The sequence below is a fragment of the Cryptomeria japonica genome, chromosome 10, assembly GCF_030272615.1.
Source record: "Cryptomeria japonica chromosome 10, Sugi_1.0, whole genome shotgun sequence".
Taxonomy (NCBI): Eukaryota; Viridiplantae; Streptophyta; class Pinopsida; order Cupressales; family Cupressaceae; genus Cryptomeria; species Cryptomeria japonica.
The window spans coordinates 228,754,292-228,781,072 of NC_081414.1; the positions used below are offsets into that span (position 1 = coordinate 228,754,292).

At 36.5% G+C, this 26,781-nt stretch overlaps 1 protein-coding gene across 4 annotated transcripts in view; it reads right to left on the reverse strand.

Annotated features, from left to right (window-relative positions):
* Window positions 1–26,781, reverse strand: part of LOC131077806 (oxysterol-binding protein-related protein 1C) — a 213,769-nt gene that overhangs the window by 150,672 nt on the left and 36,316 nt on the right. For 2 of the 4 annotated variants that reach the window (XM_059212094.1, XM_059212093.1), the window contains exon 2: window positions 25,624–25,713. The exons of the other annotated variants lie outside the window; for them this stretch is intronic. In XM_059212094.1, the coding sequence (XP_059068077.1) occupies window positions 25,624–25,713 (90 nt within the window). The remainder of the gene's footprint in view (window positions 1–25,623; window positions 25,714–26,781) is intronic. 4 annotated transcript variants of the gene reach the window in all.

Consider the following 26,781-nt stretch of genomic DNA (forward strand, 5'->3'; position numbering starts at 1 on the left):
TATCATAAGAGGCGGGCTCTTGTGTACTACTCATGAAATATGGATCATAAAATTGACTTGATAATAACAGAGTTGGTTCCCAATAAATGATATTACATAATGAATCACTGCAGACACGAAATGTCATGAATGAAAGAGCTGAGAGATTCAAAATATAAGGAAAAATACTTGCTGAATGTTTGGCAAACCAGGTAGCAATATAAGAGGTCCTGACTGTAGGGTAAACTACATGGTATATATGCTTGAGCCAGAATAGTATTAGAATGATGAACTCCAGCGCTTCACTATATGAGCATAACCTAAATGAAATGAGTGACAACTAGACCTTTGATGCTCATATCTTGGGAAGATCTACTTATGATACATGGATCACTGACAGACTATGGCCATACTAATGTAGCTGATTCCCAAAAAATGATATTTATAAATACAATCTCATAGAATACCATTGTAATTGAAGAATAATCTCCAAGATTGATCACCCCCAATTTTATCATAAAGGATATGACTAGGAACTATACGAAAAACAAATATGGGTTGACAAGACTGACTCCATACCAATGCAGCTAATTCCTGAGAAAGAAAACTAACACATGCAATCTCATAGAGCATCAGTGCAATCGAAGAATGATCTCCAAAACTGATCAACCCCAATTTATTGCAAAGGGTATAACTAGGAACTATAAGAAAAAATAATATGGAGTTAAGAAGCCAATATCAGTCTCTATGATTTGAAAACTGAAGTAGAGATTCCACTATGCAGTTCCACAGCTCGTGAATACTAAATACCAGCACCATACAATCTAGAATTGGGTGCATATTAAGAGAAAATACTTGAAACTAACTTCAATGCCGTTTGTATTAACTCCAAAATGCAGCCATGAGCATCAGTAAACTGAAAACATGCCACAAGACACAATGAAATGAGTGACAACTAGACCTTTGATGCTCATATCTTGTGAAGATCTACTTATGATATATGGATCACTGACTGACTATGGCCATACTAATGTAGCTGATTCCCAAAAAATGATATTTATAAATACAATCTCATAGAATACCATTGTAATTGAAGAATAATCTCCCAGATTGATCACCCCCAATTTTATCACGAAGGATATGACTAGGAACTATATGAAAAACAAATATGCGTTGACAAGACTGACTCCATACCAATGCAGCTAATTCCTGAAAAAGAATACTAACACATGCAATCTCATAGAGCATAAGTGCAATTGAAGAATGATCTCCAAGACTGATCAACCCCAATTTATTGCAAAGGATATAACTAGGAACTATAAGAAAAAATAATATGGAGTTAAGAAGCCAATATCATCTACGATTTGAAAACTGAAGGGGAGATTCCACTATGCAGTTCCACAGTTTGTGAATACTAAATACCAGCACCATACAATCTAGAATTAGGTGCATATTAAGAGAAAATACTTGAAACTAACTTCAATGCCGTTTGTATTAACTCCAAAATGCAGCCATGAGCATCAGTAAACTGAAAACATGCCACAAGACACATGACAATGACTATGACACGGTGTTTACCCTAGAGAAACCCTCAAATGGGGTAAAAATCCAGCAAGACTGAGTATGACTATAGAACTTCTCAATCACTCTACACAGTCAAATAGAAGAGGAAAATTGTCCCAAGGATTATAATTGAGCTGGCAGCATCTGAATCAAAGCTCTTGTAATTTCCCACCCTCGTGTGGGGCACTATGAACTGCTTCTAAACTTTGGTCTGGTACTTATACACTTATTTTTTGTGAGTGTATGAAGATTTAAGAGTTTTTCAATGAATAAACAACAATAGTAACAAGTACTTCTACATTGCAATCAAGTGATATGATAACTCAACCTTGGATAAACTATTTCATCACTATCATAGACCTGATTAAAAAAGTTTCAGGTCTGATATAGAAATCAGACTGCAACTACTGGTGATTTAATCTTAACAACTTAAAGTTTAAAAGTACAATTGGAAGGGAACGTACCCGTCTGATAGCTCTAACTTAGGATGTGAAACATGACCCTTTACAAGGCAAATAAGATAAGGAGAATGGACTAAATGAGTTGTTTGCAGATCTGATTCTGAAGGTGGCAGCCACATAGGTCACTCAGAAAATGAGTTGCAGCAGCTGCAAATCCGTCCTTTCCACTCCCAAACTATTTCCAAATGTATAGTCTGTTTTAAGCACCCAAAAGTGTACAAATGTGTCTCCAAAAATTAGGTGCTTGACCCTAGAACCACTTCATTTGCAAGAACTGATATGGTCTGATGTAGTTCTGATTTTTGCTATTGTAATCACTCAAACCCTTTGAAATATGGCGAAATAATTGAATGAACTGTTGTCAATGATAGAGCCTTGCAACCCAAAGGCTGGGCAGTATTAAAATAGTCTCAAATATGGCCTAGCAAGGGGTCAGCTAGACAAGTAGGCAGCTGACTCAGAAAATTACTCCACAAACCCCTGAAATCCTTCGAATCCAGCAACCAAAACTGCCTTTTCCACTAGAGAAGATGAAATTGACTGGTAACAACACTAAATAGCATATGCAATGCTTTCCTTAGGCTCGAAAGCTGTCCAAGAGGGGTCAGCCTCGCAAGCAAGCACCTCACTCAGAAATCTGATTCAAAATCTCAAAAAAACTTGGAAACTCAAACAAAAACTGTTTCCAACTTAACCGCTGATGAAAACCTAGTACAACCAACACCAAACCATGAGGGTAATGGCTTTGCCTTGCTCCATATATGCCAAGAGAGGGTTGTCCTAAAAAAAGGCACCTCATTCAGCCACAACCAGTGAATCACTTCAAAACTGATTTCTTTGAAGCCCAAATGAAATCCCTGCAGATACGATCTCCTTGCACAGTCATGGTTGGTCTTGCACAACTGCAAGTGTGATTACTCGTGAAGATGAAATTTTCATCTTCACAAGCACCTCAAACCTCATCCAGCAAGCTCCTCTAAGGAGGCAAGGTAACATAACAACAATAACATGTCTCTTTCGATTTCCAAGTTGCCCTTTTAACATCCTACAAATGCTACACTCTAATTAGGGTTTCCATCATTAGCCCATTTATATTATATTTTTTAGTTTATGTAATGTTTAATAAACTCACTAATGTATTTCATAAAACTTTTTTTTCACGTGCTTTTTCCTCTCTCCTCCAAGGGGCATCCACTTAAACATGTCTTGAATTTGCCTTTTCATTAATATTCACTTATACCCCCTTAAACCTTGAGATTATTTAATTCTTGTAATATCTCACTCAATTGCTTTTTTTTAAAAACTTTTTTCATTATTTACTCTCTCTCTCCTTGAGGGCATCTAGCAAGGAGGCACCTCACTCTCCCTCTAGACTTAAGTCACTTTTAGGAGGTGTTTTGCTTGATTTTAATGTACTTTTAAACTGGCAACTTGGTGATAATATAACTATTAACTGATTCCACCAAGTTTACTCTAGCGTGCCATCTGAAACAGGAGAATAAACGCCAAATCCAGTGTCCTCTATCCCTCCTATCAATCTACAAGGACCTGTTAATAGACTGATCCCGAATACTGATACTGACTAGGAAGAGGGGACATTACAGCCCCATGTCCACCACATAACCACAATTCTATGAAAAACATGTGCCTTAACCAGCAGCTCTAAGTTCCAACACAACAAGGATCAAATCCCCAAAGTGCCAGCCCAGGAACATTGCACTTGCTTTTTTTTATGCCATTCATGCTTCAATTCCGGCATTTCCCACCAAACAATCATTTGGAAGTGGAAGAGAAATAACCTACTACCATTCTCCTACATCACAACAAAGAATGACAAAACTGTTGTTTTCAGCAACCAACAGTTACATAACCATCAAAGTGAGTACAAACCATTGACACAGTTACACAATCATTGGGGTGGTTACACAATTGCCAACTGTTGAAAACCAGCAACTACAAAATCATCTCCTGTCAGAAATCAATGATTTTATTGCTAACTGAAAATGACTCTGTTTCTTTACCTACTCCCTTGTTTTCTGATTTCCTCAAGAGTTCTAGACCACCACAAGGTCATCTTCAGCATTAAGAAATTAGAACAGACCGTTGGCCTTGAAACTGTCAAACCAAGGGAAAATGAATCTTAAACAACTTTTGATTGAAGTGACAACATTTGTTGCTCCAACAACTTTTCTTGATCCAATTTAAACATTACACCTCCCCACTTACGAAGATTTTGGTCGCCGAAAGCTCAAAAACACATCTAAAGAAGAAATTTTTACTTAACAACCATAAAGCAATGACATTTCTTTTATTGGGTGGTCACCCCTTAGATCAACTAAATAATTTTCTTGCTCTCCTCCATGCAACCTCCTATCCTTCTTAAGTACATCTTCTCCGACTCTTTGTGGTTGTGCAAACCAATATCATCCATTGGAAGCAACAACAAGCCTTCTTCTTCATCAAACATTGAAGACTTGAACAAGTTCTCATTGTTCATTACACCAAATACATTCATATAGAAAGAGGAAAATCCAAACGAAAAGCATTCTTACCCACCTACTCTATAATTCTGAAATGGGCCATATCTAAAATGCTTCACGTTCCTTACTTGTCCTTGGAGTCTTTCCTTACCCATGTATACCCAACACAACCTCAAACCTAAAATTTATTCTCAGTCCTATGCTGATCATGCCACTTCTCTCAGCATCTCATAAAAACCACAGAGATGAACTTGCTGAATCAGCTAGATGAATTCTTCAGCATTGTGAACCTCGGAATCCACTTGTTCCTTGTTTGAATATTACTGTCCCACGGCAACTTCCAAAGGGCTATGTGGAAGATTACCATAACATGCCTCAATAGGTGAGAAATATGTAGAAGTGTGGACTACCATATTGTAAGAATGTTGCATGTACACTAAATTCTCATCCCATGATTTTGTGTATCTCTGATTGTACACCCTCAAGAGCTGCACTAGAGTTCAGTTTACCATTTTTGTTTTGTTAATGCATTAGTAGCTTCTGCAAGATAAGATTTTCCTAACTCGTTAATCTCCTCTATTCTGTTTCGGTCTACTCATCTATACTATTAGATTATCTGATTTATGCTTTCCGAACTGAATATGTTTATCAGACTGTAACCTTTGATCTCGATTATGATATTGATATTGGATAAAATGGATTAAGATCGATGACCTGCTTAACACAGTTAAGCGTCGATCTAAATGCTATTGGGCTAGTAACCTGATAGCATATTAATGTCGATTCATTAATGAATCGGCATTAATATGCTATCGGGGTAATAACCCGATAGCATATAATGCTATTAGTTATTGTTATTGTTTGCCTTGACACCGATTCATTATCGGGTGTGTTTATAATCCATTATCATTTGCTTTGACACCGATTCATTATCGGGTGTGTTTATAATCCATTATCATTTGCTTTTACACCGATTCATTTCTGTTGTGTTTATATCGATCTGTTAACATATACAAATGGCACCGATTAGTTATCATAAACACCAAAGTGAATCGGTAGACAGTCACGACCAAGTGACATCTTGGTCGGACATGTCTAAAAGACATGTCCGATCAAGGTGCCACTTGATCGTGGCTGCCTTGCTATATATACATCATTCAAAAGAAAAGGAAGACATTGAAATCGATACATGTTCTTCCTTCAGACCTGCAGAAAAGAAAGACGATAATATTATTGTCATAATAATAATACCAAAAATCAGAAATACACTATCTAGCATATAACTTGTTTATTAAATTGGAAATTGCAATAACTTTTACATGGTATCAAAGCCAAGTTGATCGAACTTGAGGCTATTCAATTTTGTGAATAATTTAAGAACAAGGTTATATACTACATCACATTTCTCCAATGGCCAGCGCTATCAGATTCGAAGACAGACTTGGAGGTCGCGATGATTTTTCAGCTTGGAAGTTCAGAATCCATATGATCCTAAAACAAAACAAAGTAGATTCATTTTTTCAAAGTAAAAATGATCAACCTGAAAATGAACCTGACAAAACCGCATGGAATGAAGGAAATGAAAAAGCCATCAAAATAATAGTTGATGGAGTGAGAAACAACATAATGCCCATCATAAGAAAACATCAGATAGCCTATAAAATGTTCAAAGCACTTGAAAGCACATTTGAGATATCGAATGCAAGTCGAACTCTGGCATTAAAACGAGAAATAAATCATATCACCATGAACAAGGGGGAGCCAATCAACGCCTACTTTATGCGGATATCAACTCTAAGAGATGAACTAGCAACTCTGGATTACGAGATCAAAAGCAAAGAGTTAACACTTATTGCTCTAGATGGGTTGCCTAGTGGATGGAGTACATTCGTCCAAGGCATCAGTGCAAGGTCCAAATATCCTAAGTTTGAAAGATTAAGGGACGATTGTCTCCAAGAAGAATCAAGATTGAACAAGATGGGAGTAAAACAAAGGAACATAGATGAAGACCTTCAAGTCCTAAATACTAACACAAATAAGACAACTAAGAAGAAGCAATTTAGGAAAAGGAAGAGTCATCAAGGCAAGAACACTTCAAAGAGAGACCTATCACAGATTCAATGCTATAGGTGCGAAAAGTTCGGGCACTTTGTTGCAAAATGTCCAGAGAGAGCCAAACAAGCCACATTTGCCAGAGCAAGAAAATCTAAAAGAGAAGATAACTCCCAGAACTATGTCCTCTACTCAGCACTTACAAGCCATGCATCAAATAAGTCCAACTCCTGGGTGATCGACAGTGGTTCATCCAGACACATTACAGGGTTTAGAGAAGTGCTAGACTCCATGACAGACGATAATGAAGAGGAAGTAACCATCGGAGATGATTCCTCACATCCAGTTAGAGGAATTGGTTCCTGCACCATCAAACTAAAGACAGGTATATCATTGCAACTCGAAGGAGTATTGTATGTCCCCGGCATCAAGAGAAATCTAGTCTCCATATCAGCCCTAGAAGATAACGGATACAAAGTAACATTCATGGAGAACAAGGTGTTGGCTTGGCCGAAAAATTCTTACATCAAGAAAGCTAAAGTCATTGGTCAAAGACAAGGCTATTTGTATGAGATGTGCAGAGAGCCCAACCTAGCCCTGATTCACGAAGCAACAAATGCAAATGAGGTCTGGCATAGAAGACTAGGCCACCTAAATTATAGAGCTTTGTCATCTATGGGAAACCTTGTCACAGGTTTACCTAAGTTGCAGCAATATCATTCAGAGGCATGCAAGGGATGTGCCCTAGGTAAAAATATCAAGGGTGCCTTCCATAATAGTACTAGGAAAACAAGCAAAGTATTAGAATTAGTTCATTCTGATGTATGTGGACCTATGTCTGCTCCTTCTCTAGGAGGATATCTGTATTATGTAATATTTGTTGATGACTACTCTAGGAAAACTTGGATCTACTTTCTGAAATGTAAAGAATCAGAAGAGATCCTTAGTAGGTTTAAAGAGTTTAAATCACTGACAGAAAACTACTCGGGTAATAAAATCAAAACCCTAAGAACTGATAATGAGGAGGAATACACATCAGAATTATTTAGAGATTTTTGTAAAAACTCAGGGATTAAGAGGGAGCTAACAATACCTTATAATCCTCAACAAAATGGGGTAGCTGAGAGGAAAAATAGGACAATTGTAGAAGCTACCAAAGCCATGATTCTTGATCAGAATCTAAATATGAATCTTTGGGCAGAAGCAACTAACACTGCTGTGTATATCCAAAACAGATGTCCTCACTCACATCTTGAAGATAAAACTCCTGAGGAAGTATTTACCAAACTAAAGCCAGATATCAACCACCTTAGGATATTTGGGTGTCCTGTCTATATACAAGTACCTAAAGAGAAAAGACTAAAACTAGAACCTTCTGGAAAAAGGGGAATACTTGTAGGATATAGCGAAACATCCAAAGCCTATAGAATATATATACATGGTCAGAGAAATATTGAACTTAGTAGGGATGTAATCTTTGAAGAAGACTTAGCCTTCAAAAGAGCCCTAAGTACAATAGAGCCAGAAATTTATATCCCCACTCCTAACATAGAAGAAGACCCCACTCCTGAGCTTCAGAGGGAGAATCTTGAGGAAACCATAGGTGAAACTTCAAACCCACCTAAAGAAAACCTCAAGAAAAGACCTCTATGGGCCACCAAGACTGTAGCAAAAGCTCAGAAGTTTGTTGCTCCTTCAGGAACCTTCAGGGAAAGCAAAAGACCTAATAAATTCACTAGCTATGTTGCTCTTATGAATAATCTTTCTAAAACTGAACCAAACAATGTATCAGATGCACTTAAACATCAAGTATGGAAAGATGCCATGTCTGAAGAGTATCAATCCATTATGAAAAATGATGTTCGGGAGATTGTTCCTAGGCCAACCAAGAAATCTGTGGTTTCGTCTAAATGGTTATTCAAAATCAAACATGTTGCAGACGGTAGTATTGAGAAACACAAGGCCAGATTTGTAGCCAGAGGATTCTCACAAAGGGAGGGAATAGACTATGAAGAAACCTTTGCACCCGTTGCCAGGTATACATCAGTGAGAGCTGTATTAGCCATTGCAGCAACAAAAGGATGGAAGGTAGACCAAATGGATGTTAAGACAGCATTTCTAAATGGTGAGATCTCAGAAGAAGTCTAGCTAGAGCAACCTGAAGGGTTTGAAACTTATGATGCAGAGTCTCATGTGTGCAGACTCAAGAAAGCTCTCTATGGGCTTGCACAGGCCCCCAGGGCTTGGTATGAAAGAATTGACACCTATCTCTCAGGACTAGGCTTCTATAAAAATGATGCAGATCCTAATCTCTACTACAAAAGAAATAAAGATGATATGCTAATGTTGATTTTATATGTTGATGACTTATTAATCACAGGAAATGATCATCTTATAGATCAATGCAAGAATGATCTATCCAAAGAATTTGATATGAAGGACTTAAGACTCCTTCATTACTTCCTAGGATTAGAAGTATGGCAGAATTCTGACAATATTATACTAAACCAAGGAAAGTATACCTTCGACATTTTGAAGAGATTCGGAATGCATAACTGCAGACCTATGACATCTCCCATGGAAACAAATTTACATAAACTTAGGGAAGCAGCAGCAGAGTCACAATCCACTAATCCTACACTCTACAGACAGATGATTGGGTCCCTGATGTATCTGGTGAATACAAGGCCAGATATCTGTTATGCTGTCAATGCCTCAAGTCATTTTATGTGTGAGCCTGAGGAAATTCGCTTGATTGTAGTGAAACATATTATGAGATACTTACAATATGAGAAAGTACTCTAAACCTTGGTCTCAAATATGAGAAAGTCAATCTAGACCTACACGGATTTACAGACTCAGATTGGGCTGAGAGTGTGACTGATTGGAAAAGCACTTCAGGGTGTTGCTTCAGTTTAGGATCAGCCATGATATCTCAGATCAGCAGAAAACAGTCTTCTGTAGCTCAGAGTTCCATCGAGGCCGAGTACATTGCAACTTCCATGGCTGCTCGAGAAGCAGTATGGCTTAGGAAGTTGCTTGTGGGACTATTTGGTGTACCTATGAAACCCACTGTCATCCATTGTGACAACCAAAGCTGCATAAAGCTTTCTATAAATCCAGTATTTCATGATAGATCCAAGCATATTGAGATTCCATACCATTATGTGCGAGACATGGTAGACAAAAATGTGATCAAATTGGAATATGTTACCACAGGAGATCAAACTGCAGATATTCTGACCAAACCACTTTCCAGAGTGAAGGTTGATCACTTCAGAAAAGGTTTAGGTATGATACAAAGGTAATCTGCTTTGTAAATAAGATGTTTAATGTGTAAACTTCTTTTGTCATGTTGGGACATTCTGGGTTTCACCCCCTGTGTTCATATCTAAGAGGTGACAATCTCTCAAATTATGAACACTTGTATGTAGACATCATAAGGTGACGATCTTATGATTCTCTAAACCAGTTATCATGATTGGATTTCTGGTATGTCATGGATGTGCCATGATGGTGTTGTGATAAAATATTTGTATAAAATGTTTGTGCACATATCACAACCTGGATAAGATGAGAATCTAACAATCCTCATATGTTTATCCTTAGTATTGCATGTTTAGACAATACTGATATCACGTGTTTAGATGATATCTTGTCATAATGAAATGATAAATCTTTTATATCACATGATTAGGTGATACTCTATGTCACATGCTTAGAGTGATGTTTTATATTTGTATATTATGTTCTGATGATACTTCATATCATATGTATAGATGATATATATTCTTAGAGACTGACATTATGGAAAAAGAAATGTGATACAGGTTACTTTATCTATCTTCCAAAGCTAAGAGGGAGTGTTAATGCATTAGTAGCTTCTGCAAGATAAGATTTTTCTAACTCGTTAATCTCCTCTATTCTGTTTTGGTCTACTCATCTATACTATTAGATTATCTGATTTATGCTTTCCGAACTGAATATGTTTATCAGACTGTAACCTTTGATCTTGATTATGATATTGATATTGGATAAAATGGATTAAGATCGACGACCTACTTAACACAGTTAAGCATCGATCTAAATGCTATCGGGCTAGCAACCCGATAGCATATTAATGTCGATTCATTAATGAATCGGCATTAATATGCTATCGGGGTATTAACCCGATAGCATATAATGCTATTAGTTATTGTTATTGTTTGCCTTGACACCGATTCATTATCGGGTGTGTTTATAATCCATTATCATTTGCTTTGACACCGATTCATTATCGGGTGTGTTTATAATCCATTATCATTTGCTTTTACACCGATCCATTTCAGTTGTGTTTATATCGATCTGTTAACATATACAAATGGCACCGATTAGTTATCATAAACACCGAAGTGAATCGGTAGACAATCACGACCAAGTGACATCTTGGTCGGACATGTCTAAAAGACATGTCCGATCAAGGTGCCACTTGATCGTGGCTGCCTTGCTATATATACATCATTCAAAAGAAAAGGAAGACATTGAAATCGATACATGTTCTTCCTTCAGACCTGCAGAAAAGAAAGACGATAATATTATTGACATAATAATAATACCAAAAATCAGAAATACACTATCTAGCATATAACTTGTTTATTAAATTGGAAATTGCAATAACTTTTACACGTTTGACCATTGGTTTTGCAATGGAAAGTGGTTGAACGCTTCAAAATCAGGTGTCCATCTTTTTCCCCAAAGCACACCAAAATTTCCCCAAGAATCTGGAATCATGGTCTCAGATAATTGCTTTACAGAAAGCCAAAATGGACCCACACAATTAAAAAAAAATCAGCTGCATAGCTTCCCTTAAGTGTTTTCTTGCAGGGGAACAAGTACACACATTTTACTAAAGCAATCCACCACCACAAAAACATAATCACACTTACTTTGGTTCATGGGTAAACCACCTGCAAATTTCATGGAGCTACTTTCCCATGGCCTAGAAGGTACCAGTAGTGATTGGTACAGCTCACTTATGCAATACAATTTGCACACACGAATGAACTTTGAGATATCTATTTGTATATATGGTCAATAAACATACCTTTAGAGGTTAACCAATGTCATTGCAACACCAAAATGCCTAGCAACTTTAGAAGTATGAAACTCACGTAAGAACACAACACTTTCTTTTGGCAAACATAATTTGCCCATTTTGTAAAGCAATCCATCTTGGACAAAATAACTGGAATTTTTCTCAAAATCAGCAATTTTACCTCTCATAGTTTGCATGTAGATTTCTCCAAAATCTTCATCTTTCCCATAATCCTCCGCATAAGCTTCTATGGTGAGTGCTAACAACTAAAAGATAAGGTGGCCTCAACAACATATCAAATACTTTGTTGGTCACACCCCATTTGTATTTAATGACAAAGTTGAATTGTTACTATAACCCCATCCACTTGTAGTGCCTAGCTTGTTGCAACTTGGTTTTGAGTTCACAAATATTGAAAAGGTCATGATCCATATGCATAATTGTTTCCTTGTTCATCAAGTAGTGCTTCCATTTCTTGCACCAAAGAAAACAAACTTCTTATCCGAAGTGCAGTATTTTAGGACGGCCCCATAGGAAAGGTTTGAATGATAACATATTGGTTTACCACCTTGCAATAGTACAGCCCTTGGAACATAGTCACTTCCACCTCAATTAGTGGTTGTAGATTTGGCAATGCAAGAGCAAGTGCATTCTTGATTTTGTGTTTCAACTCTTCAAAATCTTTTTGTTGCCTAATAAGTATTAACCCATTTGAAACACTTTTCATTCCTTGTAATGCCATGCAAAGGTGTCATTATATAACAGAAAGCCTTGACAAACTTCATCAAGTATTGCATGGCTCTCACAAAGCTCTTAGTTGCTATAAGATTAGAAGGTTTTGATCAATTCACTATGCTTCTATGTTTGTCAGATCAATACATATCTCTCCTGTGATAAACCAAGATTTATCACCTGATGTAAATTGGTTAAATAATGTCAATATTCTAAAAGTAGAAATAAGTCACTAAATACCATTTATTTATGTTAAATCATTTATTTATGTTAAAACATTTATTTATGTTGAATCATTTATCTATGTTAAATCATTCATTTTATAAAAGTTAAAATATAAATAAATGATTAGAATATTAATAAATTTTATATGTGAAACAATATAGAAAAAAGTATTATTAATTTAAAAGGATTGATAAAGACGAAATATGGAAGTGAAGCGGTGTCATGGTACAGGGAAGGACACCACGATGGCCCCCCCACGAGAAGTTGTGGGACAAGGGTCGCAACCTGGGCTGCGACCACCGCCACCCCTCTTCCTGCGGAAGGGACCCCGTGATGGGTCGCAACCCTCCCCTCTACGGGGTATAAAGGAAGGCCTCCATGGAGCACAAAGGTGTAACGGGGAGGAAGCAAAAGGACTGCAGGCAAACAACGGACTCCCATCTGCAGACGACAATTACAGTTTGTGAACTTCAACAGCAAGTTGCGATCTGCGTATAGGTAAGAGGGTTTAAGAGTCATAAGATATATATGTATGTGGACGTGTGTACCACACGCACACATATATATTAGTGCATATTTATGAATACATATATTGCTAATGTTTACTTATATGAATGTAGCAATAAAGATAGGTACCCATGTAGAATATGTATGTATATCTAGGATCATTACAAAGGTTAAAGAATATGTAAATATAGACGTAAATTATGGAAAGGAAAATAGTAATGAATTGTAAAATGTAATATAAATGTGATTATATGATGGAGGATATAGGGAGGAAATTCTCTTAGCCTAATGGAGGGATTATGATAATCCCTAGTAGGCAGCATATACTGAATATCTATATGCATATATGTTATGGCTTGGTTGACAAAGTTCATCCAAGAAGAGACGGATCTGGCCTGTCCTCTCTGGTAGACTTGGATGACGAGATGCATCATCCAAGACAAGGAATTGATCACATATGATGGTCTTCCTTAGTATGGCTTGGGTGTAAGAAATTACATCCAAGACAGGAATCGAATTAACCTTCGATTTCCTGGTATGGCTTGGGTGTAAGAAATTACATCCAAGACAGGAATCGAATTCACCTTCGATTTCTTGGTATGGCTTGGGTGTAAGAAATTACATCGAAGACAGGAATTGAATTCACCTTCGATTTCTTGGTATGGCTTGGGTGTAAGAAGTTACATCTAAGACAAGAATCGAATTAACCTTTGATTTCCTGGTATGGCTTGGAACCAAGATGGATTCCAAGAAGGCGAGCTTCACAACCGCCTAAGGGCATGTCCCAGTGCAGCACTCGTATCCTTTTTAAGAATTGAGATTAGTGTTAATTAAGTAATTGAACTTTAATTACAAATTAGATTAGTTATGTATATATTTTGTTGTGTTCTAACAATCTATTTTGCAGGACAGTGATCTCTAACTAGTAGGGACATTACATCTCCATCCCAAACCACATGTCCAAGATAATTGTAATGCCAATTTAGAGAAAATCCTAATTTAGGTCTTATAAACAATATTAACTAATATCAAAGCATTTATATCAAAAAATTATGTATACAAATAATCTCAAAGTATCCTAAAGTATCCTAAAATCATTCATATCTATTTCATATCTTATTTTCCAAACCCAACCATATTAGGAATCCGATGGGAAAGCTTAATAGGATGTCGGGAGACTATCTTCTGTCATGTCCCCTTTCTAGAGCGGACATCAAAGACGGAGGAGTTGGCATATCATTGGAGTCTCGTAGGCTAGCAGAGGTTGATTGGGACTCATTCAGTGCATATAGTGACTGGATTTTGGCTTTACAGGCAGTTTGGAGCAATTCCAAGATTTTAGGGGATATCCCTAAATTTTAGGAGGTCGTGATAGTTGCCAGTCGTGAGGTTATTCATGACATTTCAAATGATTTCAGTTTCAAGAGATTTGGGTGTGTTTCCTAGTTTCTAGGAGCATCCCTAGATTTTAGGGATGAGACTGCCAGTTGATCCATGATTTCCGACATCAGTCACAGACAGGTGACAGGTTTAGTTTCAAGCTTTTGGTGTGTTTCGAGCTTTATGTAGCTATTTGGGTTATATTTTTAATATATTTAAATATTTCCTAAGTTAGCGTTTTAATATTTTAAATAAGGCTATGTCTATAGCCATTTCGGAGTAATAAGGGGTTTTTGGCTTCATCTGGATTCGTATGCCCATGTGTTATAGCTCATTGGAAAGGTCTTGAACTTTTCTAAATGATTTTCACTTGTCAGGGTCCTTTTGGCGCTTGGAGTTATTTTATATTGAAAAAGTGGTGTTTTTTCTATACTTGGGCGCCCAATATTGGGAAATATGACTTTATATTAAAGCGCACTTTTCATATATCTTTAGGGTTTGATTTGGAAGGAAAGAGATATAAGAAGGAAACCTAATTTCTCATTATCTTTTACATATTGAAAACTTGTTTGGTGCGATATTGCTCTGGTAGAGCAATTCTTCAATCTGGGACGCAAACCCCATGATTGGTACTGGTTGGGACGTAGCCCTCAGCTATTGATTGGCAGTGGATTCTTTTGGCATTGGCATTATTGGTCAGAGTGTATGCGCTATTCCTTGTGGAGATTCAGATTGCTTGGTGAGGGTTTCTGTCATAACCCCTCTTTGGACATTGGATTAAATAAATACGATAATTAAAACATTTATTAAATTAACATTTAATAATATTGAAAAAATCGTCTCATTTATGAGACTTCACGATTTTCCTCTAATATATATAATTATTAATGTTTATTATTATTTGTTATGATTATTATTTATTATTATTGTTATATATGATTATTATTTATTATTATCTATATAGTAACTATCAAACAGTTATAATGCATCTCTGTTATCCCCTATATTCTCTTTGTATAAAAATTACTCAAAAACTTGTCAAATTAATTTAAATAAATAAAGCTCTAACAACTCTAATTCTAACAATATAAAAAAAAACATAATAATAATATCGATATTAGTAATCAATTATCAATATTAACAAGAATTTCCCAAGTCTATTAGGCAATGACCCTTTCTAAAGTAATATCAATAACAAATGTTAATATTAACAAATACTTGTTATGCGACGGCTCTTGGAGTCGCGTTACCATGGGCAGTGAGGACCGATGGTAAGACACGACTCTTGTCAGCGGTGCCTCTCCTCAGGAGTCGCATCTGTATAGCTGACTATCCCAGAGTATTTAGGGACGGGGATAGGGAGAATAAGGGGGATGGGGGGAGGAATAACATAGAAGATGACGATATTTAGAAAAACACTCAGTTCCATTAAGTATCGCTACCAAATGATATCAATTGATTAAGCCATGATCACCGATCATCACAGCATGTGTTAAAAGTAAACAAGATTAAGCATCAACATGGAACAATAAGCAACCTACTAATGAATATCAATATTAATTGAAGATAGTGCTTGCTATGGTTATTCCGGTTAAGAGGAAAACAGAAGAGAGATCATGATTAGCCGTAAATGCTAAGATCTTAGTTGGTATGAAACACGAGAACATTATCAAGAAAGGCGACAGCCCTACCTTCGTTCATATGAAACAAGTCATCATCTCCTTACGAGTTAGGTACAGAACGATTCTAATAAATGGGAGAGAACAGAGGTAATTGAGATTGTTTTTTATGATAACACCACAACACCTTGCATTGGAGATTATAATGTTTGATATGTATAAAGCCATCATGACAAGTATGGATTAAGCACCAATCAATTAATAGGAGGAACTAACTGATCCCATGTCGATGAGGATTTGTTGAGCATAACATAGGATCAACGGTTATGTTAATGGGCAATACCAATCACAATCAAGGGACTTCCACAATGATCGACTGATATCAATAACAGCAACTACGTCTTGTAAAGAATATGATTATAACTGATAAGCCTCGCACAAGTCAACCAAAGCAATCGACTGTTTGAAGAACAAAGGAGATCGTACAAAGAAGGATATACAATAGAAAGACAAGGGAGCCAATATTGATAATAAGATGCAACACTATAATAATAATTACACAATCGCTCAAAGACCTTGCATAATAAGAAGACATGAAAATGAATGACTCAAACAAAGTCTAATTTGTTTCGACTCATAGGGCCTCTCAACAATCGCTATCCCAAGGTAGAAACATGGACATAGAAGAGGATCAAAGCCTTCAACAAATTGCTGGCAGAATAATTAGCAAAGCATTCTTAATGAAGGGGCGTATTAAGGAAGAACAACCAGTTCAACCCAAAGGATGATTTATGGTTAATTAGTCATCACTGAAAATTATACATGAAGAAATGCGATTGAGGGGAAAGATGTTAAGTAAATAAATTAATAATATTAAATAGAAGGCATGGCTGTTAGAGGGACCCATTCCATTGAAAAGACAACTCTTAAACACTCAAAAGATACAACCCTCTGACTTTGCAAGTTATATATTGGGGATCGACTCCATTCTCAAAGGGAGGGGGGATATCTTTATTCTCTTATTACATCCTTTGTAGATTGGCTCTTATGGAGGAAACAGCCCCTGGGCTTTGGATGCATATTTACCGGTAATATATATCAGACTCAGTGCCTTTGGAATTACTATAATTCACAAGATCAATCAAAGCCAAATTAGTCATAGCAATTTCCTTAACGCTATAAGCGATAATTGAGGAGATCATTGCAGAAACAACAAATCTACACCATCGCTATAAGTGATTGGGAAGAAAGCATACAACGCATTAACGACGATATATCAAAAAGGCTACAAACAATTGAGAGATAAGATAAACAGATCAAGACCATCTTTGCATCAGAGGAAGCTATCAAGATAAGTCCTATTTCTCGAACTATTCTTAAAAATTTGAGTTACAAGTTATAATGAAATGTATTCAATTTTGATAAAATTGTATTTATTAATATATTACAGCTCTCACCTTAAGCTAGAATTGTCGTCTCATGGCTAGATTAGGTAATCCCCAAGCGGGGACATTACAGTTTCAGCAGGGTGGTTGAATTTCCCAGCTGGGGCGTGATTGTTTCAGCCTGATGCCACCATTACAGCAGGTACACTTTACGCTGGAAGTGGTGAAGACTTTCATTCAGCCATAGCTGGTGTTCTTGGTTTGTGTTCATCATCTACCCTTCAGTTGGCGCCATTATTGGATGTAAGCACATCCCCAGTGCGTAGGGAATAATCTGGATATTATAAATCAGAAATCTGCCTGGTACGATTTGTATCAATTCTGATTTAATTGAATGTTCTTACTTGTTTCAGCTTCCTTCCTTATTTGTTGTTCTTTATTCATTACTTGCTTATATATTCAAAAAAATACAAAAAGAAACCAAACATTCTGCAACTTCTCTCTATTCTGTAAGACCATCAGCAAAATCACAGGAAACATATAGTTTATTATTTTAAAAATTGCAGCGGATCAGCAAGGGGATCCATCAGGGATCTTTCATCTTCCTCAACCAAACCCAAGGGCACAGAATGAGTCTCAAAGTCATTCAGCCCTGTTGTGACGTTTTCACACATCGCCCCATTGCAAATGGGGACCCCCTTCTTTTTCGGCCCTCCTAGTTTTTTGGCTTGCGTTTTTGTGCTCTATTCGCAGCAATCTCGTCAGTCTCTCTGCTTTGCAAGTGTTTTGGGGGTCATATTGATTAAATCTGCTTTTTGTTTGGGCGAATTCGGTTAAGTCTAGGACTCGTTTTGTGAATTTTAGGGTTTTTGCCTTCTGTCCTAGATTTTAGGGGTTTCTGTTAGGGTTTTGGAAAAACTAAACATACAACTGGAATCAGGACCCTTCAAGGAACCTCCCAGTAAAATTTGAGCCAAAACGGAGCAACTTTCTATTTTTAGAAAGTCCCTATTTCTAGGGATTTTTTCGAGTCCCAGAATGTCGCCATTTTGCCAAAAATCAAACTTACTATTTTTAGTAAGTTCTTTTTTAGTAAGTTTCTATTTTTAGTAAGTGCTTTTCTGACCTATTTTGCCCAAACCTTGACATTTTGAAACACTTACTATTTGGGAAAATCTATTTTTGGCAGGATCTTCACAGGAAAACACTGAAAGCTGAATATCTCTAAAGACGTTGAAGACTGAACGTTCGTGAAGACCATTTCTAAATCCAGAAAAGTCAGAAGGCAAACAAGTTGGATCAAAAATGGTTAAGTTTGGAACTCCTATTCCAGAAGAGGAAAGCATTCAAAATCATCCAAGTCCAGAAATTCACATCAATCCACCAATGTCATCCTGATCCGAAAATGGCCTGAAATTTGACTACGTCTGGAAATTTGGAAGATCTTCCAAAATCCAGAACTTGCATTATGATTCCTATGGAACTGAAACCACTCTCAAACATCCTGACAATATATATGAAATATAACTTAAAGTATAAGTAAGGAAAAAGACATATATTTCATATATATATCCTGACGAAGAGCCTGAAATGATGGAAAATTCCATGGAAATTCCATGTGTCCATGGACATGGCCAAAATGCGCCCAGGTCAGGTCTGGGGCGCCAAAATGAGAAATGCATTCACAAGTGGAAAATTCCACCTCTCCATGGACATCTCCAAAATGCGCCCAGGTCAGGGCTGGGGCGCCAAAATGAGAAATGCATTCACAAGTGGAAAATTCCACCTCTCCATGGACATCTCCAAAATGCGCCCAGGTCTGGGCTGGGGCGCTGAATTCAAGAAGGCATTCATAGGAGGGAAATCCATGAATCCTTGGCATGGTGAAAATTTCACCCAAGCTAAAAATTGAAATTTTGCCTAAGGCATGGAATCCAAGGAGTCAAGAAGGAATAAAAAGCAAAATTCCCCTCGAGCGAATTTTCAATTATCCTATTTTTAGACACCAAATCCCGACCAAATGTGGAAAATTTTATAGATTCAGAATCGGGGTGAAATTCTTCATCCAATGAAACTGGCTCCTAAATTTTAGGAGGATCCCTAAAAAATAGGGATGTTGAAAAAGAGACATGGACAATTCACAAAGTAATGGAAATCCTTCCTTCAGGACATAATTCCAAGAAAGGTGAAAAATTGACTAAGTGTTGGAAATTCCTTCCTTCATGACAGAGTTCCTGAAAAAGGTGAAAATTTGGCGTTGTGTTGGAAATTCCTTTCTTCACAACGGAATTCTTGGAAATGTGAAAATTTGGCTAAGTGTTGGAAATTCCTTCCTCCGGGACAGAATTCCAAGGAAGATGAAAATTTGGCTAAGTATTGGAAATTCCTTCCTTCGGGACATAATTTCAGAAAAGGTGAAAATTTGGCTAAGTGTTGGAAATTCCTTCCTTCACGACGGAATTCTTGGAAATGTGAAAATTTGGCTAAGTGTTAGAAATTCCTTCCTTCAAGACAGAATTCCAGGGAAGATGAAAATTTGGCTAAGTATTGGAAATTCCTTCCTTCGGGACAAAATTCCAAGCAAGGAAGAAATACACCCAAGGATGAATTGAACATAAAATTTCTAAGGCAAGGAAGGAATCAGGGATGAACTGAACAAGAAATTTCCCCTCCAGGGAAAAAATTGAAAAATCCATTCTCGAGCATCAAATCACATCCAAATTTCAAAAGTTTTACAGATTTGGATTCGTAGGAGGATTTTCTCTCTCCTGGACCGTGGAACCCTAATTTGGAAATTTTCCTAAAAAATAGGAAATGTGCAAAATCGATGAATAACCTTCTTCAAGCAAGGAAAGTTGAGGAGACTTCAAGAAAATTCTTCCTGAATCGAATTTTCCCTCTCCAACAATTCCAGATGTGCAGGAGCGGATATACGAGGGCAGAGTCCATTTGCATAGCGAGGATCTATTGAACGCATGGCAGTATGGTGGCGCATTCATTGCCGGAATATTTGACCAAATGGCAACCTGGTCATTGCATGTTGAATTTATGGCAGATTCCTTTTTGCATGAAGCCGCCGCATGTGGAAATGATGGAGCATTTATGACATAATGGGGTGATTTTTGCATGGATGAATATTCAACGCATGTTGGGCGAATTTGAACGAGGTGGTGCATTAATGGGCAATGGATGCTATTTTGGGTACTTTTGAATTAATTGTATATGGGAATGATGGGTTATTAATTGGAGATTCCCACCTTGTTGCATCTTGAGTGGAGAATCTTTTAGGGAAAACCCTAATTAGGGTTTGCATGTAATCATGTCCTAAAGCCTATATAAGGGGTGACCCCCCTCATTTGTAAGAGGGGGGATCTTTGTATGAAATTGTTGCGATAAGTTTTGAGATAATAACAGTGAAACATCGTTCTCTGATGGTGTCCACTTAAGTTATTTTTCAAAACTTGCATGGTTTCACCTTCCTCACTTAGAGTAGAATTTTATTTTCTCAGTTGTTAGATAAAGTGCTTTGATTTCAATGGAGAATATAATGGTGTTTGACGAATTCCGATGGTTCATACTTTTTGCATCTTGCTGATTGTAAGTTGCAGTGTAAAGTTAGCCTGAACCCCCAAATTTATGCTAAGTTCGATTGTGATTAGTCGTTTGGATTGCGCCATGTTGGGTATTCAAATGCACTTTCTCAATGTGAAAATCCTTCAACATCCTCAGAAGATTGCACCGGTTCTTGCGGAGTTGTAGTTGAACTTGGTGAAGCAGAGCTTGGTTTATTTGAAATTTGTCCACCAGAGCACTATTCATTGTTATCACTGCCCTTAGGAGTAGATTTAGATCCTTCTGAACCCTTTCCCTTTTACTTTCAATTCATTTTAGTCCATTCGAAACAATAGAATCGCATAATTGCCATATCTGATGATGGAGTTCCAGCCACAGCAAAGAAGTGAAAGAATGATGCAAACGTAAGGCCCCTTGGATTACCAGCAAACACATCAGCCAACTGAGTCACGTCCACGCATTGAAGGAACCTCGGAGTCGATTGTTTGAACTTCTTGCAATCTTAGCATACAATCGCACTTTGATCAAGAGAGAGTGAAGTGACCATTTGGCAACTTTATTCTGTGTTCGACGCTGTCCTAAAAAACACGTCAACAAAATTTGTCCACCAAAGCACTATTCATTGTTATCACTGCCCTTAGGAGTAGATTTAGATCCTTCTGAACCCTTTCCCTTTTCTTTCAGTTCATTTTAGTCCGTTCGAAGCAGCAACATCGCAGAATTGTCATATCCGATGATGGAGTTCCAGCCACAGCAAAGAAGTGAAAGAACGATGCACACGTAAGGCCCCTTGGATTACCAGCAATCACATCAGCCAACTAAGTCACGTTCGTAGCATAAATGAACCTTGGAGTCGATTGTCTGATCTTCCTACAATCTTAGCAAACAATCGCACTTTGATCAAGAGAGAGTGAAGTGACCGTTAGGCAACTTTATTCTGTGTTCGACGCTGTCATAAAAAACACGTCAACAAGCCCCTTGGCCCACAAGTATGGCAGGACCTTCAATCCATCCATCTCAGGGTGGCATGCTTGATGAGGAAAGACCGGTACTGCTGCATCTTCCTATAAAACATTTCACAATGATTCCAAACTTGATTGTTGTTGGAAATTAAGTAATTAATTACTCATCCTATATTTCTTGATAAGACATCGCCAGACTATATTCCTCAACCAAGCCCAACGGTTCGGACTGAAGCTTCAATTCATTCGGCCCCTTGGCCCACAAGTATGGCAAGACCTCCAATCCATCCATCTCGGGGTGGCGTACTTGATTATGGAAGACCGATACTGCCGCATCTTCCTATCAGATTTACGTTGAGATAAATACAATAATGCTTGCATACCAATTACTTCCCTTCATATTATAGATTGTTGTTCTTAATTTCTACCTGAAGTTTATTTATGAATTACTTCTTCACTTGATTGATGGATTGTTGTTGAATGATTGATATTTGTATGAATGATTAATTGATTGAATGAATTCCTTTGGTTGTATGATTTGAGGAATTGGTGAGTGATGATTAAGTGATTGTTGATTAGATGATTGATGAGTAATGATGTAATGAACGCTGGTTTGATATATTAGTGAATGCTGATTGATTGTTTACTTGATTTGATTATTGATATTTGATTTTGTGGATTCATCAGTGATGATAGATAAGCCCTCCTTGAATGCTTGGAATGATTTCTTCTTTAAACTTTATGGGTGAAAGGATCACCACCTTTCATACAAATTGAGTCACCACCCATAATAAATTATTTTCCAAATGGATCTCCCTTGGATGTCCTCCTCAAAAGAAACCTTCCCTCCTTTATATCTTCTAATAAGAGAAAAAAGTCACACCTCTTCATCATGTCTGTCCTTTGCGAGTCATGTCCTTCCAAAATTTTCACCCTTTGAAAGAGTACAATCCTTCATCATCTCTGCCCTTTGAAAGAGTCACAACCTTTCACAATTACCACCCTTTGAAAGAGTACAATCCCTTCATAATTTTTACCTTTTAAAGGAGTCACTTCCTCATTTTCATCCCATTCCTTTCTTCTTCCATTAATTCATTCTTGATTCACATGCTCCATTCTTTCTTCCTTTCTCTCTCCATATCCCCTTTCAATTGAACTCCTCCCTTTTATATCCCATTTTTGAGGGAGTCGCAACTCTTCGATTCATGCCTTTTGACCATTCATTAAACTTAATTAAATTTTAACTATATTATATTTTATTTTTATTCCTTTATATTTCAATTTTATTATTATTTTTATTAATAAATCCTATTTCAAAAAGGGGACATTACATCTAGGTGACTTTGATGATTCTAAAAAAGCTTTCCTTTGTTCTAAAGAAGTCTAGCAAACCTTCTAAAATTATTTGAAACTCTAGAGATTCACTTTGATGTTTTTCAACACTAAACATCCTTCTTTCAATTGGATGTCTCAACAATACTACTCTAAAAATTCCCTTGAGATTGACTTTTTTAAAACCTCGGATTTTTGAAATAACAATCTTGATGAAAAACACCGCTAACATAAAATATCCTGCTAGTGAGCGAAAAGTGATTTTTCTTTTATGTCTGATTTTCCTTTGTAAACATTGATAGTTGATAACGAGGAAGAAATCAAAAAACATACACTGCTGTTTGCTGTTGTATGAGTCTTGTTTTCACCTTGAAATGGTTGAGCAAATTCCATTGTATTGTGACTATGAAAACCTTGCTCTCTAGCCTATCAAGTTTTCCCACTCTTGGGGTAATTTAAGCTATCTTCCAACCTATGAAACCTTGCTTCATCTTCATCCATTTCATGTCCATGTCTCTACTTCATCTTCATTCATTTCCATGTCCATGCCTCTTTACATAGCTCTTAATGCTTTAATCCATTCTCTAGTACCCATTTCAAGCTCAAATGAGGCCAAATTTTCACTCCACTAGATCTTGTCTCCCTATAGGTACAATTCTTCCACCTCTTTCCACCACAAAACTTGTTGCAAGGAATCTGAGCCTTTCTCTAATAACATCTGATCCATAAACTGATGTGGAAACTACACTATGCTATTCCTCATCTATAGAATACTAAAATACCAGCACTACACAATCTAAAATTGACAATAAATTATGAGAAAATGCTCAAAACTAGAATTAATAGAAAATTTGTATTAACTTCAAAATGGAACCACGAGCATGAATAAACTGAAAACATGGCATAAGGTGCACGAAAATGACTGACACAATGTTTACCGGGAGAAATCCTCAAATAGGTGAAAACTCCAAGCATGAGTGACTGTATAACTACTCAATCACTATACTCGATCAAATACGAGATGAAAATTGTCCAAATGGATTACAATTAGCTCATGACCTCTAAATCCAAGCTCCATGTCCACCAAATGCTCCCAACTCTATGGAAAACATGTTCTTCACCAAATTCCAACACAAGCAGCATCAAATTCCCAAAGTGCCAACCAAAGAACATTGCACTTCCTCATTTTTATGGTGAACATACCTCATTCAGTTGTTTTCCACCAAATAGTTGCATAGAAGTTGAAGAAGTGTTTGTGGCCATTTGCTGACCTCGCAATAAAGAATGATGAAACACCACATTTCAGCAGCCAATGGTTGCATACCCATCAAGGCCAATACAAAACCACTGAAAAAGTTATGCAGTCACCACCTTTTGAAAACCAGCAGTTTTGATACCGTTGAGGAGGTTACAAAATATCCTATTTGAAAACTGACGGTTTCCTCACCAACTAAAAATTAATTAGTTTCTTCGTTTGCTCCTTTGTTTTCTAACTTCCTTAAGATGTTCCAAACCACCACTAGGTCATCTTGACCACTGAGAACTCATTACTGGCTTCAAAATTGTCAAAGCAAGGAAAAATAAAAGTCCTAGACAGCTTCTAACTTAAGTGACAATATTTGTTACTCTAGCACCTTTTCTTGATCCAATTTATAGATCACTTTAAAACATTAACAAGAATGACAACTAAGGACATGAATCACCACCTGTAAATCTAAGAAAACTCAAATATTCTATCTTTTTCACCATTACTCTTGTATCCCTATTACCTTGTTTGCATTTCTATAATCAAGGAGTGTAGTTTGTCACCATTTCATCGATGATTTATTTTTTCTACTCTAGAGGACTTCCTATTGCTTCCTCCACTGATATGCAATTTTCAAATTTAAATTATCATTAACCTGAATGCTAAAGATTCAGAAATACAGCCATTATTGTGACCCCGACAAGGGTAAGAAAATGTTGCTATGTAACTAATCTCACATCTACAATAATTAAAGAACCCAAATACCTAGAATCTATATTAAGGACATTCTTGCTATCGTTTAGATTGAGTGTACTAGTAACATCTTCTTTCTATGTTGATATAAGAAGCATTGATTCAAAAATAAATGAATAAAATCAAATCTATATTTTAGGAACTAAAAAGTAAAATCTGAATTTTCGAAAAGAGATATCGTGACAAGAATTTTTTGTAAAACAAAAATATCATTAAAATAGAAAGAACCACAAAAAGAGAAGTTAATTGTTATCAAACCAGCATTTCAAACAGTGCGTAAGATTTAAAAAGAAAACTTTCCTGAGGTATAGTTGCCAACTCAAGCCTAAGAGATTCCAACAGTAATACGGGCGTTGCATCTGAACAAGGACTTAGCCTTTCACAGACTACCTGCATAAACACTCTTCAAAATCATAAAGTACAGTGATTGTTTTGCAGAGATATATGTGCACATCAGGCTATAAATAACCCATCTTAACTTCTACATTCTAAATTTAGACACCTTCTGAGTTTGGCAGAAATCTTATGCCTCATCAAAACTCAAAAAACACTAGGACTTTACAAAAAGGCCATTCAAAATAGCCTAGACTAAAATAGCTACTCCTAAATTTAATTCTACAAATCTTTGTTTTTAATACCTAACAAGAGACTGAACTAATATTGACTTGCCAAAAAAAGGCATCGATCGCCATTTTGTTTTCAAATAGAGATATGAGCATGTCTTTCAACATCATAATAATTTTTTCAAGGCTTGACCTCCTTCATTGTTTTACAATTTACTGGATCTGCCAATTATAGTATCTGGAGATAATGGTATGGATAATATATGATCTCCAAGATAAAATGCAGCCCAGACGAACTAATTTTAACCATATATTGCTATTGAAATTAAGAATTCCTGTGAAGGGCCTTAAAAATCAACATTACTAGCATGAAATAGTATAGTATATTAAAAACTCTTAATTTGCCTAAAGCTAAACCATATCAACAACAGAGTCCATGATTTATTAAAATTTGCATAGTAAAAATAATAAGAAGAGTATAGTTCCCTCATATTCATAAACATAAATCAAAGAGCACCTTCCATATTATTTTAAAATTCGGCACTCAAAGCATTTAGTGTTTCAACTTGGATATAACAAACAGTTTTCCTGTATGGTTCAGTTGAAAAATATAATTTTTGCTAAAGATTTTATGGGTGAACACTCTCAAGATGATAACACAAGACAATAAGAAAGCTTGTTGAACAAATTTAATAGGTTTAAGTTAACTCCAACAGTAAACATAATCAACACAAATACCACATCTAGTAATCACTTATTAGCATGTCATAAGATATATAATATTGCAAGCAATATAGTAGACCAGGAAAAGCTAATGCAAAATATGAAATCCATATTCTTATACATATTACCGTTGCAATTTTATAAGAATTGATTGATATGAATGGGATGCAAT